This window comes from Hyperolius riggenbachi, chromosome 8 (assembly GCF_040937935.1).
Source record: "Hyperolius riggenbachi isolate aHypRig1 chromosome 8, aHypRig1.pri, whole genome shotgun sequence".
Lineage (NCBI taxonomy): Eukaryota > Metazoa > Chordata > Amphibia > Anura > Hyperoliidae > Hyperolius > Hyperolius riggenbachi.
Window position 1 is genome coordinate 201,448,263 of NC_090653.1, and position 15,142 is coordinate 201,463,404.

General features: G+C 42.7%; 1 protein-coding gene across 1 annotated transcript in view; it reads right to left on the reverse strand.

The window, feature by feature from the left end:
- Nucleotides 1-15,142, reverse strand: part of PAPPA (pappalysin 1) — a 591,278-nt gene that overhangs the window by 239,676 nt on the left and 336,460 nt on the right. The window contains exon 8 of the mRNA XM_068248107.1: nucleotides 3,764-3,892. Coding sequence (XP_068104208.1) covers nucleotides 3,764-3,892 — 129 coding nt within the window. The remainder of the gene's footprint in view (nucleotides 1-3,763; nucleotides 3,893-15,142) is intronic.

The window sequence follows — 15,142 nt, forward strand, 5'->3', positions numbered from 1 at the left end:
ATTTAAGTTTTTTTTTTATTGTAATTTTTTTTTATTTATTTTAATATTTCAAAAAAAAAAAATATTGGTAACAATTGGGGAGTGTGGGAGTTAATTAGTTAAAATGAATAGTGAAAATAATGTATTTGTATATGAAAAAAATGTTTGGGTGTAGTATTACTTTTTGGCCAGAAGATGGCCACATTTTTTTTTAGGCGTCCTGCAAGTGTCGGAAGGACGCTTGCAGGAAGGGAGGCTGGGAAACTGAGTTTTCTCACAATGATCGCGCTGCTTCTCGTAGAAGCATGCCGATCATTGCGGGGGCAGAGATCAACGAACGGGAATGGATTTTCCCGTTCATTGATCTCCGGACGAGCGGGCAGCGGCGTGCACGATCGTGGGAGAGAGTGCACGTGTGAGCGGGAGCGCGGACAGCAGCGCCAGCGGCGGGGGGTATATCTACGCTCCGGGCGGGGAACTGAAGTCCAAAGGAGCGTAGATATACTGTACCCGGGCGGCGAAGTGGTTAACAAATCTGAAACATGTCTCTGTGTCCCTTAACCCCAACATCACTCATCACTCAACTCATAGCCCCTTTCTTCAGTTATCTCTAGTCACCAAATGGGGACTTCTAAAGAGTATACCTTGCTACTACTGATCTAAATAATAATGATAATAATAATTTATAGCACTTTTCCTTGTTTACTCCTACATATTGCAGTCTCAAGGGCTTTGAAAAAGAGGTAGGTTTTGAGCCTTTTCTTAAAGCTGTCCAGGCAAGGAGCCTCTCACGCTGATTGTGAAAGTGAGTTCATAGAGTAGGGGCTGCATGAGAAAAGGCACATGCACAAAATGTTTTTAAGTGGATCCTGGGAATAACCAAGTTCATCTTATTGGCAGAGTGGAGGGTTCATGGAGGGGCATATAGTGCCAATATATTCGCTATGTACTTGTGTCCCATGCATCAAGGACTTGAATGTCAGCAGGCAGATCTTAAAATGGATTCTAAATTTTACTGGCAACCAGGAAAGTTAGCAGAACTGGGGAGATGTGTGAGCCATGGGGGGCATTTGCAAGGAGCCTCACTGCTGCATTCTGTACTAGTTGTAAGGGACGCATAACTTTTTCTGGGTTCCAATGAATAGGGCATTGCAGTAGTCCAAGCGGGAGGATACAAATGCATGAACTAGAGAAGATAGGTCTTCAGCTGGGATAAGGTGTTTAATTCTTGCTATATTTCTCAAATGGAAGAATAAAGATTTAATGACAGCTGAAACCTGCTGTTTGAGTGCTAGTTTTCCATCCAGGATCACCCCCGGTTTCACACAAGAGTCTTTATAATGTACAACACTCATCCCCACCCCCCCATTGCTTGTTTGAAGTGGGGAGACTTTGGACTTTATCCATCATGTGTGGACTGACTACCACCAACACCTCTGTTTTATCAGAGTGCTGCTTCAAACAAGAGGGGTTCATCCAGATTTGTGATCCCACTAGACAGGCATTGGTGGATGCTGATGGGTCTTGTGTGCCAGGCTTGATGGACAGATAGAGGTGTGTGTCGTCTGTATAACAATGGTATAACAATGGTATCCTAGACCATAGTTCTGAACTGTTTTGACAACTGGGACCATGTAGACTGCAAAGAGTAATGGTGATAGCACAGAACCCTGTGGGACTCCATAAGCAAGTGGCACTGAATTAGAGTAGTGGGTGCCCACCTGGCACATTTGCTTTGACCTGCCAGACAGGAAGGATTGAAATCTGCCTAGGACACTACCCCTTAGGCTGCAGTATTTCTTCTGGATTCTGGATTTCTGGATTAATATTCCATGATCCAAAGTATCAAAAGCTGCAAACAAGTCAAGAAGAATCAGAAATGAGCACTCAACTTTGTCTCTTGCTGTAAGTAGACCATTTATTACTCGGACTAGTTTTGTTCCTTTTCCTAAATCCTGACTGAAAGGTATCAAATATGTTGTTATCTGTAATAATGGCTTCTAGCTGGTTGGCAACTGTATTCTCGATAACTTTTGACAGAAATGGTAAGTTCGCCACAGGTCTGTAGTTGGCCACAGAATCAGAATCCAATTATGGTTTCTTCAAGAGAGGTTTACTTAGTGCCTCTGTGTATAGCCCACTGTGTATAGCCCACTTTGCAAAGAGCACTGAGGTGTTTTCTGTAGTGCTGGTCTAATCATCTCTGGGCACTGCATTAGGGACCACCAGTTGGGCACTGATCCAGGTCACAGGTAGTAGGGCAGAAGTTTTGGAAGAGAACACCAATATCTTCCTCACGCAGAGTTCTAAGGTCGTATGGCGCTAGGCACATGTGAAGAGTGAAGACCCTGGGTTTATTGTTTTAATGCTGGCACAGATGCCAGACACTTTAGCTAGTGAAGAAGGAACAAAATTCTTCACGTTCTTCACTGGAGGATGTGTTTAGAGATTTCTAAGTGTTTTCACTGTGTGAAAGCATGGTCCTAAAGTTTATTTGGCCAATTGAAGCGCTCTAAATAATGTTTGAACCCCTCTACAATTTCATAAAAAATTATGCAAGTATATTTGTTTTAGTTTTTATCCGTTTAGAGTCTGACACCCTAGCATGTATAGGTTTTTACATCAAAGGACATAAATAGTGATTAATGAGTTTTTAAAAATTTCATAAGACCCATCTACTGTTTTAGAATTTACTGGGCTGAATGACTGGGCATCAAGAGCTGACATCCAGTTACTGCAGACTGTCACAGTCCAATGCTAATCACAGTTCATGTAGAACAATCACACAACACGTCTAATGTATATATATTCAAAATGTTATTGACATGCTATTCTATAATAATTGAAACGTAATTGAAATTAAAATCATTTCATTTCAATTAATGACAATTTTTGCCCTACTTTGTCAGGTGTTCATCAAAATAATAATGAGATGAAAAATCTTTTTAAAAAAAGTAATTAAGAGATGCAGCTTTGAAAGCTTTGCCTTTTGTAACCCCCCTTTTTAGTACAATGTGGTGTCAGTTTAAAAATCCACCACTGAACCAGTGCTGCTGATAGGCAGAGCTTAAAGAGACACTGAAGCGGAAAAAAAAATATGATATCATGAATTGGTTGTGTAGTAGGGGTAATTACTAGAACATTGGTAGCAAAAAATATATTCTCATATTTTTATTTTAAGTTATACAGCTTTTTTTATAACATTGCATCATTCTCTAATATTTGCAGTTTACTCTGCATTCTAAAAGTTTTTTTTGCAGAACAGGCAGTAAACTTTTGACCTGTACTGAACTGTTCTCTGCAAAATAAAAACACAATACAGTGGAGATAACCTTATCAGAAGTCAGAGCTCTCCACGACTTTCAAAGTCGCAGAGCTCAATGGCTATTTACATAGATAACAACTGGAGTTTCTTAACTCTTCCTGTACTGGAAACAAATATTAGACTTATATCTCTGCTCTTAATGTTTTATTTCTAAGCTGTACTACACAACCAATTCATTATATCATAATTTTTTTTGCTTCAGTGTCTCTTTAAAAGCAGCATGGCTCCTTCTCACACATACCAAGGAGCAAGTAAAGCAGGCATTTATATTCTTGATTTTCACTGGCAAAGGTGGGCAAAGTAAAAAAAAAGAAAGAAAAACATCATTAAGAATAGACATGTGTATTTGTGTATAACAAATGTCCTGTCCTAATAGGGCATGCACCTTCAATCCATGGACTATCAGACAGGATAAATGGCTACCTCTGATAACTGTCCCATCCTTTAAGCGCCTCTTACTTTTGGATTATTCCATCCCCGCAGTACCCGCTGCCATGGTGATAAATCAGTTCTGGAGAAGGCTCACTCTCTCCCTTAGATGTCACTGCAACAATCTGATATCTGTAGACAGTCCCATGCCTTAGATTTCTGAAAAAGAACACATATTCTAAATCTTTACTGTACCTGATACCAATAGTACATTTTTTTTTACAACTTTACATTTTTCACAGGTTATGCTTTCACTCTTCTTTTCTCAATCGTTTTCCACGTGCTTTCTCTAGCGGAGATACATGGATATAAAATATGGGCAATGTGGAAATTTAGGAGTATAAATCAGAATAACTATGTAGTTTCCAATATTTTTCCATGCCATAAATTATGTGCACTTGAGGTAAATCATTCATTCTACAAAACTGTGAAATGAGTACTATAAATCATTTATATAGTGCGTAATCTAATTGTGTACCTGGCAAGTTTCATATTTGTTCATGACATCAGCCATGCTTGGTCTCTGCAGCACTGACCTAAAATCGTAACATTTACCTTCTTTCTATGAAGTTATCAAACCATGACAACCAAGGAAAAATAGGCCTTTTCAAAAGGAAAGTAGAGTGAATGACATACAGCGATGATCTTTAAAGAAAAACAGGAAGCAATAACCTGGATTAGAAAGCCTTTATTGACCCAAAGTACTGGGCTTTAGCTTACATCCCAAAAGTCACCATGGAAGATAACTCTGTATAAAATAATATCAATCATAACAATTACAATAATAACAACTATTATTGTTCCCAAGCATCAGTGCTCTAGTCCAATACAGTAAAGGCAATATATGATGTTTATGAATGTTAACTGGTAGATAATTTTCTTCCCATTCTTGCACTTAAAGCATTATACCTGAGCTATGATTTACAAAAGTGCAATGGATACCAAAATTTTTACACAGCAGACAACCAGCTTAGTGAGCTGGCAAAGAACATGCTACAATTTCACTGTAGCTGCACTCTTCAATAAAAGTGGAAAGTCTTGTTCCTCTTGAGTATATGTTTACTGTTCGCTCAGATTACTCCACTTTCCTTCTCTAATAAGCTCATATTTTAAATCTGAGTGTTATTTTCATCAGTGTTAATATTGTTTATCCCATATATGTATAATTTAATGTTTTGTCCTGCAGCTTGTCCTTTTGTAAGAATGGCTACAAAATGATAGTTGTTAATGTCTCTTTTAATTTATTTTGTACAGGACCAATGGAAGCTGAAGAGGAAAGATCTTACTCTTCCCTGGAGGGGACCACTTGAGACAATCTGTCACCTTGTCTCACAGACAGAGTGAAGCAGGCATAATCTCAACACAAGATCCGTATAGAAGCTGCATTAACAGGTCTGGCAAGGCATCTGCATTCAGATGCAGTTATGCATTCAGATGTTATATTAAGAAATTTAACTCGAAGTTAAGCTATCATGAAACCTCAAAGCACACATGAAGTGAGAGGGATGTGGAGGCTGCTAAATTTATTTACTTTTAAGTTATGAAAATTGCCTGGATGTACTGCTGATCCTTCTGCATCTAATACTTTTAACCATAGACTCTGTACAAGCATGTTCAGACACTTGACAGTATTCAGACACTACCTATGCCACACAGGTCACCAGGATGCCAGGCAACTGGTATTTTTTTTAAAGGAAACAAATATGACTCCATATCTCTTTCACTTCAGGTGTCAACCTAAGTATACTGGTACCTACGTGAGATTTGTTTTCTATCCATACATACTAACTGAAATATTTATTTGAAACAAACAGAAGTAACCTGTTTTTAAGTATGGCATTACTGCTGGATATAAATAAACACACTATTAAAGTGAACATGTGACAAAAGAAATGTGATTTATTACTGATAAGGTTCTCTTAACAGTTGTTAGTGTCACAGGAGCCCTAGTGGTCAGACCGCAAATTGCCTTCCAATCGGTTTCAGCACACCAATCATGCAAGCTGTGGTCGCACTCGGTTCACGGAAATCGACGGAACTTGGGCAGCAGCCCGACCAGAAGGGAGCCTGTGAGGTACGGTAATTACAACGTTACACACTATTTCAGGGTATAACTGCCACCACCTCTGTTTTCTGAGACAGAGGAACTCACTAACTGGTTATTTCTCGACCTGCAAATAAAAACGGTTAACACACTCTATTCTGTCCGGCTAATAACAACAATAGTAGCGTCTCTTCAGAAGCCTGAGTTCAGTTCCTATGTATGCTGAATAATAGGGTAGCGGAACAGTTAATGACTTTGGTAAAGTCTTTTATTCACGGGCAATATAAATAATTAATATATACAGACAATTATTAAAATCAACAATTATTGAAACAGTAATAGCCAGTATGAAAAATAACAGAAAGGGAGAAAAAAATACTTAGTTTCATGGAAAGATGTCCTTTTGTTGGAAGAATCATAAAGTCCTTGGTAAAATCCTTTGTTTCAGATCAAAGTTCAGAGTTCAGACCAGGTGGATGCCAGCATATCCTCAAGCTGGCACAGATGAGATAAAGATGATGTTTCAGGGTGGAGGACACTGAGGTTGTCTCCTCTGCCATTCTTATGCCCCTGATCCAGTAGGAGGGAGTGAGGGCGGGAGCCACAAACCCCCTTAGAATATGAGATGAGTCCTCCCCTTGTCCTGGGGACCAGAAATTATATCTAACCATATATGGGCTCTATCTCACAGAACCGTACAGGTCAGGGCAGATTTACTAACATTTTCAGGTCTGTCTCGATTTACCCAGCAGCCTGATACCAAACATGAGGGGTGGGACCCCTGTGGTATCATCAGGGCACTTTTGAACTGCCTAACTGGCGGTCTTTACCTCAGAATGTTCTGAAACTTCCTCAGAACCAGCGCCAGATAGGGCCCATCATGCTCTGTTAGTTTGGAGGGTCTGCCAGCCTGGCAACACAGAAAATATGACACATATAGCAGGTTATGGAATATGAGATACATCTGGGATTTACAGCAGGTCATTCCCAGGCAAAGGCTCTTTGACGTTTGGGGCAGCAAGCTACGTGTCAGCTCCCCTGCTGGGAGGGAGCCAGAATGTCTGACTTTTCCCCAACTAAATTGTTTCTGCCATCGTGCTTATCAACTATACCTGATAGACGGGCCATCAGCACAGCTTGAAGCCAGAGACACTCTGCAGCAGGCTAGTGCCTTTTGGTGGAAGGAGGGAAAGAGAAAAAAAAGAAAAAAAACCCCCAGGAATGTCAGTTCTGTTCGCTGCAATGACCAGCAGATCTGACCAAGAAATCAGAGAAACCGATGGCGAATCTTCCAGATTCGCCTACGTTCTTCCCGGCTGTTCCGTGACAGTGAAAGGGAAACTCCAGGTTGCTACAGGTAGCCCCTACACAACCAATCCAGATTCTATTGATCTCAATCGCAATCGATGCAGAGAATCGAGCACGATCGCATTTTCTTCACGGGCGGTTCCAGGACGTGTCTGCAGCCCCGCAACCGTCCGTGACAGTTAGTTTTACAGATCTTCATATATACTCATACTAAGTTGGCAAATCACTCTTTTACCAATGTTAAAGGAAATTTATTTTTTTTCACCTATGTGCTCCCCTTAATTAGAATTGTAGGTTATAGTGTAATTTGGTCTCATTCTTTTTTTTTTCTCAATTAAGTCTTTTATTGAGCAGTCAAAAAATAAAGTAACATAATACAAACATTCCATATTAATATGAAGAAATACAAGCATCATTGATAACAACTGAAAGATACTGACAGTAACATACTTGTCCATTGATATGTAGCTTACAAGCATGAATACAGCCAATAACTTTCCCCTTCTGAAGTTATATAGGTGGGGACATTTGCCCACTGCGCCACGGAGGGAGAAGGAGAAAAGGGAAGAAGGAAAGAAGGATAGAAGATAGCAGCAAAGAGTATAATGGTAGCCAGCACTAAAGGCGTGATCATTGATTACGAGAGTAGGAGAGACTTATACTCCTGAGAGCATTGGAAGTCCCCCCATACCGACCAGGTCATGGAGTACTGTTCATTTTTGTCTTGGGAAAGCAGGATGGATCTTACAATGGAATCAACAAAGTCTACTTTTTTAATCCAGGCTTTGATTGAGGGTGGAGCAGCAGATTTCCACAAAGCGGGGATCAAAGCTCTAGCAGCGTTGATCATATGAATTGTCAAGGTTTTTTTGTATACCTTGAGGGGTTCATGAGTAGAGTGTAAGAGAAAAGTCTCCGGGGAAAAAACAATCCTATCACACAGAATCTTTTCCATAAGCTGATGAATTTGCCTCCAGAAAGGGACAATAAGCGGGCAAGTCCAAAAGATATGAAACAATGTGCCTTCATGCATTCCACATCTCCAGCAAAGGTTTGATGTGGAAGGAAAGATTCTGTGAAGGAGAGAGGGGGTTCCATACCATCTTGAAATAATCTTGTACCCCAATTCTTGGGTGTTGACACACATGGACCCCTTCTGGTTAGTGGAGAATATTTTTTGCCATGTATCATCATCCATCTCCTGTCTCAAATCAGTCTCCCATTGTGTTTGAAATTTTTTTTTAGTTGAATCTAATCTACTCAGAAGCATCTGATATAGGAGAGAGACGAAATGACCAGGTTTATTTTTTGAGAGAATAAGATTCTCGAAAGTAGTTGGGGTTTGTGCCCAGTTAATCTTGCGTCTCAGCGAGTTCAAATAGTGACGGATTTGGAGGTATTGCCATTGTGTGAGGGTAATATCTGCACGTAGAGAGGAAATAGTAGAGAATGATCCAACTGTTCCCTGAGTCATGAATTCATGAGCTCTTGGGCTGTTGCCTGAGGGCCAGTTTTGTAGAAAAGGGATGTCAGTCGCAGGAGGGAAATTAGGGTTGTCAACGAGGGGGGTCAGTCTCCCAGGGAAGGATGCCAGGCCCAAAGCCGCCAAGCCCCTACGCATTGCTCCAATAGATGCCAGTATAAGGGGATTACCCCAGTGGAGCATTTCTTTTCTCGGATTCTCCACCCAGCCCAATGCATCTGAGTTTATACCCACAGAATCTTGTTCTACTAGAACCCACGCTTTGGGGTTCTCTCTATTTGCCCATTCAACCACCCGACAGATTTGTGAGGCCAGATGATATTTGTGGATATCCGGAAGTGCCATCCCACCTTCCTCTTTTGGCAGGGACAAAATCTGCCTTTTGATCCTGGGAGGCTTGTGTCCCCAGATATACTTGTTGATCTGTTTTTGAAGATCTTTAATGAATGTTGGGGGTAGCATAATGGGGATACACTGGCTGATATACAGGAATCGAGGTAGAAGATTCATCTTGACCGAGGCCATACGTCCAAACCACGAAAGGCTTTTTTGTGAGCCCCATCTAGTTAAGTCTGATTTTAGTTCTTTGCCTATAACGGCAAAGTTTAACAGAAAGAGATCTTTTACGTTGTGTGGTATGTTGATACCTAGATATTTGAGGGATTCCTTTGCCCATACAAATGGGAAGGTGTTTCTACAGTGATCAACTGTGTGGTCATCCAGAGAGACATTAAGTGCGTTTGACTTATTAAAGTTGATTTTAAGGTTAGATAGAGCCCCAAATTCTTTAAACCTCTTAATAAGGTTAGGTAGGGACGTCAGCGGGTCTTGTAGATAGAATAGCAAGTCATCTGCAAAGGCTGATAACACATGATAGGAAGGGCCAATCTGGATTCCCCTGATAGATTTGTCTTCCCGAATGGCGTTGAGGCAGGGTTCCAGTTTTAGAATATAAATTAGGGGAGAGAGGGGACAACCTTGCCTTGTCCCGTTGGTGATATTGAGGGTATTGGATAGAAGGCCGTTTGCTTTGACTTTGGCCGAGGGGTTGGAGTACAGAAATTCAATCCACTTCCTCATAGAGTCTCCCAGGCCTAGGCTCGACAGGGTGGCGCGCATATAGTCCAACGCCACCCTGTCGAAGGCCTTTTCAGCATCAGTAGAGAGTATAAAGGATTTAATTCCACGGCTTTTAGCATGGGCCATCACTCCAATAGTTCTCATCACGTTGTCCTTAGCCTCTCTCCCCGGGACAAAACCGGCCTGGTCAATACCTATGTGGGTGGGGACAAAGGGCAGGAGTCTATTAGCTAAAATTTTAGCAAGTAGCTTCACGTCAACGTTTAAAAGGGAGATTGGTCTATAGCTAGAGCAGAGCCTGGGATCCTTCCCCGGTTTAGGTATGACAGAGATATGTGCCTCCAGGAGTTGTGGTGAGGCAGGTAAGACTTTATTAAAGGCAGAGACAAATGATGGTGCCAGTAAGGATCTAAAGGTCTTATAATACTGGGAGGTTAAGCCGTCTGGTCCTGGAGCCTTACCAGGCTTCAAAGATTTTACAGCTTGGAGGAATTCGTCTATTGACAGGGGGGCTTCCAGGTCCTCCCTATCTGTTTGAGATAAGTTAAGCGGCTTAGCATACTTGTGGAGGAAGTTTTGGATTTGTTCTTTCCTATTAAGAGGAGATTGGGACGTGGGCAGATTGTACAGTGACTGATAGTATTTCCTGAACTTCTCCGCAATTTCTTCAGGTTTTGATAAGTTACCTTGAATATTATTGTTAATAACTGGGATATTTGAGCGTAACATTTGCTTCCTGAGTGCTTTCGCTAAAAGTTTCCCACTCTTGTTTCCAAGCTCATAGAATATTTTCTTTCCTGACATGACTTTCCTCTTGGCATCTACAAATAAAAGGTTATTAAGCTTAACTCTCGCAGAGATAGTCTTTAGCTGAAAGGGAAAAAAAAAGGAGAATAGAAAAGAAAGAGGAGAAGAAAAAGATAGATTAAGACAGAGTAGTGACGCAGTGGGGGATAAATCCCTGAGGTTTCACGCATATAGTATGCGGTATTCAATACCCACGTGAGTACGATGTGGGGGGACGTACTCACCCACTAAGTGGGTAAACAGGTCAGTATATGACAATATACTGTGCGGGGGTAGTGGAAGACGTACAACTGGCTATTATTTTTCACTAAATAGCTATGTGAATTTACCAAAAGTTAGGTAGCTCAATCACCTGTTGTTACCCGTCTTGGTATAGCAATTTGACTCCAATGATAGCATTAACATTGGCGACTTATCAATCTAATATATTAATAGTGTTCCCTATGAATGCTAAACAAGGCATTGAGGAAGGGATTTCTCTCTAATGTAGACCGGACCTCTATCTGTGCACGGGCGGGGAGGAGGGGCAGGGAGGAGGGAGGGAGAGTAGAGGGGAGGGGGAACGAGAGGGAGGGGGGGCCAGGAAGTAGCCTGTGTTGCATGACTGTAATAAGAAATCAGAACATGATGCGTAACCTGCCTAACGGCCAGAAGAACTTAGTAAAGTCTAAGACAGAGAAAGTGACCAAACATTTTCTTACATGTATCCTCACAGGGTTATAAACAGGTAGAGCTGCACATATTAACCTTAGTATTAGCTGAATAACGAGGGGATAGGCCTAGCTATAGCATCACAAAGAGAGTTTGACATTTGCATATGTGAGCCGGCGTGTCAGCCAAAACTTTGTATTATACGGGTCACATTCATCTCAAGATGAATACAGATTAAAAGCGATAGTATAGTCATATCATCAAAATCTGAAGGAAACATACATCGTACCCCCCCCCACCCCCCACCCCCACCCCCAGCCGCACTCAATTGGCAAAACTAAAGCTCAATCTCCTCCAAAGGTATCTTCTGAGGTACTGTGAGTTAAACATTAAAAGAGGAACAATATATATATAAAAAAAAAAACCTAAAGGCAGGAACTCTGCACAACCCGGAAAGTCTCTTTCAACATTCGGAGAGGAAAAGGGGCCCAAACATTTTAAAGTAGAGGAGTTACTCACGGAGCTACACCCATATTATGTAAAGGTGTTGTGGCATAGATCGGTGCAGTCTCAGAGGAAGCAGACACTGTTCTGTAAAACAGGGTCTCAATCTTCATCCGAAGAGGCTTGAGAATCTCTAGAGGTAGGGGATCTCTTCCGTGGAGTGGGGTCTGGGATGGGAAGAGTGAGATCTCCATTATCATCATTGCTTGCTTGTTTCCTCGTCTTCTGTAATCTGCTGGCGTTGGCCTCCCAGACTGACGGATTGTTGTCCCAGTCAGGAAGAGGTGGAGGTGAGATGTCCAAATCCAAGCAGAAATCTCCTAGGCCTTTTGCGCTTCTCAACGTATGGATTTTACCTCCTTGTTGTACAGTTAGTGCAAAGGGAAATCGCCAGCGGTAGGATAGCCCCTTTTCTTTGAGAGCATTTAATAGAGGTTTCAAGGCCCTGCGTTTGGCTAAGGACAGGTGATGGCTGATAAGTCCTGGTATAAATTAATAGGTTTCTCATTCAATAATATAGCCTCTTGAGATCTAGCGGCCTTCATTATGTTTTCTTTTAGAGGGAAAGAGGCCAGGCAGCATATGACGTCTCTCGGCAGGTCAGAGTCCATGCCCCGCGGCTTGAGGGCCCTATGGGCTCGTACGAACTCGATCTGCGTATCTGCCGGGCGATCTAACAGATCATTAAAGATGGCTGACAAGGCCTCCGTTATGCGCTCTGGTGACACGGATTCCGGAAGGCCTTTTATCCGTATATTGTTCCTGCGTCCCCGGTTGTCTAAGTCCTCGAGTTGTCGGGAGTGGTCTGTGAGCCAACCAGAATGATCAGCCGCAGTACGCCGTAAGTATTGCACTTGGGCCGTTCGCTTTGTGTCAGTTGCTTCCAGGGTGTGGAGTCGCTCGCCAATGGCTGCCATATCGCTCCTCATCTCGGTTATGGCTGTTTGGAAGTACGCCTTTATATCCTCCGCCATAGCGTGGATGTCCGCTAGCGTGGGGGCGATTTGTCGAGCATCACTGACCTTCAGCCCAGTGTGTGAGGAGCTTTCAGCTTCGGCCTGCGGAGGCAGAGTGTCCTTAGTCGGCGCCATCTTGGAGCTTTGAGTGCGGAGTTGTTGGGAGTGGAATAACTCCGGGACCGTCTTGCCAATCCGGTGCTGGGTAGTTCCCTGGTCGGCGGTAGTAGTTAGCTGACGCCGGGAACTCTTCGCAGCCATAAAAAAGCTATTGGGGAGTGCTGGAACAGAATCTTCGGATGGGTGATATACAGGAGCTTGGGATTAAGCGGCCATCTTGTTGCAGCGTCAAGCCACGCCCCTTGGTCTCATTCTTAACCACTTGCCGACCGCACGCTTATACCGTGCGTCGGCAAAGTGGCAGCTGCAGGACCAGCGACGCAGTACTGCGTCGCCAGCTGCAGGCTGATTAATCAGGAAGCAGCCGCTCGTGCGAGCGGCTGCTTCCTGTCAATTCACGGCGGGGGGCTCCGTGAATAGCCTGCGGGCCGCCGATGGCGGCTCGCAGGCTAAATGTAAACACAAGCGGAAATAATCCGCTTTGTTTACATTGTACGCCGCTGCTGCGCAGCAGCGCCGTAAGGCAGATCGGCGATCCCCGGCCAATCAGCGGCCGGGGATCGCCGCCATGTGACAGGGGACGTCCTGTCACTGGCTGCACAGGACGGATAGCGTCCTGTGCAGCCCGGATCACCGGGGGGAGAGGTAGGAGAGGGAGGGGGGCGAATGTCGCCGCGGAGGGGGGCTTTGAGGTGCCCCCCCCCCGCAACTAGCCTGCACGCAGGAGCGATCAGACCCCCCCTGCACATCATCCCCATAGGGGGGAAAAAAGGGGGGCGATCTGATCGCTCTGCGTGCACCCTGATCTGTGCTGGGGGCTGCAGAGCCCACCCAGCACAGATCACAACAAACAGCGCTGGTCCTTAAGGGGGGGTAAAGGGTGGGTCCTCAAGTGGTTAATAAAAGTGTAACCCTACAGCCCTCTCTAGCCCTATCTCACATCTTTTCTTTTCTTCAAAATTGCTAGAATAGACATCCTCCACTCTGACTTCTGTTCCTGCCATTCTACTGAAACAATCAAAGATAAAGCTGGCACTCACTGCACATCAAACCAGTGAGTGCATAGATATGATTTCACCAGTTCCTACAGTTTATTTGTGACCACAAATGGCTGACAGATACTTGCCTTTTAGCAGGCTTTGCCTTGAGAAAGGGACCCTGTGTGGTGCCAAAATGTAACATTTTGAGATTTTTTTTTATACATTTATGAGGTGGCAGCTTTATCTTTGATTGTACATGAGGCATCATCCTCCCTTCAGCTGTTGCACTCCTGCATCAATGTTAGTGGCTGATCCAATAGTGAGAAATGGTTTAGAACCTCTTCTGGATTTGGATTTTCACTGCTGTCTCTGCCTAATGGAAAAATCTTTCCCACAAAAAGGAAAGATTTACAAAAGTTAGCCTTCTCCTTCCCATAACCAAACACCATCCTCAAATAAAAGGCTAAAGGAACTCAATAAAACTATCTGTAAAATAAATGTAATATTTATGGAATATGTCTAGCTTTTGTAGCTTAAAAATGTCATTTTATGTAAAAGCACTAAAAAAACAAAAAACCCTTTTATTAAGAAATCATCTTCAAAGAAGAACTATATCCCAAAGAATATCCTGTTGCCAATACCTCTCTTTCAGCACATTAGTCTCCTAGGACTTAACATTGGCATCCCCTCTCTGTTTCTGCAGGCATGTACAAACTAACATACATTCTGGTGAGTAACATGAGTGGGGCTGGAGTTATGGAGACAGGACAGCGATCACAGGAGGAAGGAGGATTGTGTGGGTATACAGGTGAGTCAGCATCCTCGGCTGTTGGCTCTGCTGTACTCTGTTCTCTGTATTACCCCTCCAGGAGTACATCCCAGGCTCATACACCAGTTCTCTAGTGTAAACTTAATCTGCCTTATTGTCATAATGAGGTGGTCCTGAGTACATGAAATGAGGAACAACAGTACACACTCAATTAGAATTCTGGTCTTCGGTCTACAAAAATGACTTATGTTTCACAATATCTCCAGGAAAGACAAAACAAGATACAAGTAAAATTCTCCCAAATGTGCAGAACAGCAGTATTAAATCACAGAATAACTGATAACCCCCTTTCTACATAATCCAAAAAGATATTTTTTCCTTGTCTTAGTCTTTAAGAATCAGTTCAAAAAATAAGGCTTTAAAGTGTAACTCCAGTCACAGAATGGAGATTTAGATTGTAAGATTGAACTTAATGTCATAATGAGGTGGTCCTGAGTACATGAAATGAGGAACAACAGTACACACTCAATTAGAATTCTGGTCTTCGGTCTACAAAAATGACTTATGTTTCACAATATCTCCAGGAAAGACAAAACAAGATACAAGTAAAATTCTCCCAAATGTGCAGAACAGCAGTATTAAATCACAGAATAACTGATAACCCCCTTTCTACATAATCCAAAAAGATATTTTTTCCTTGTCTTAGT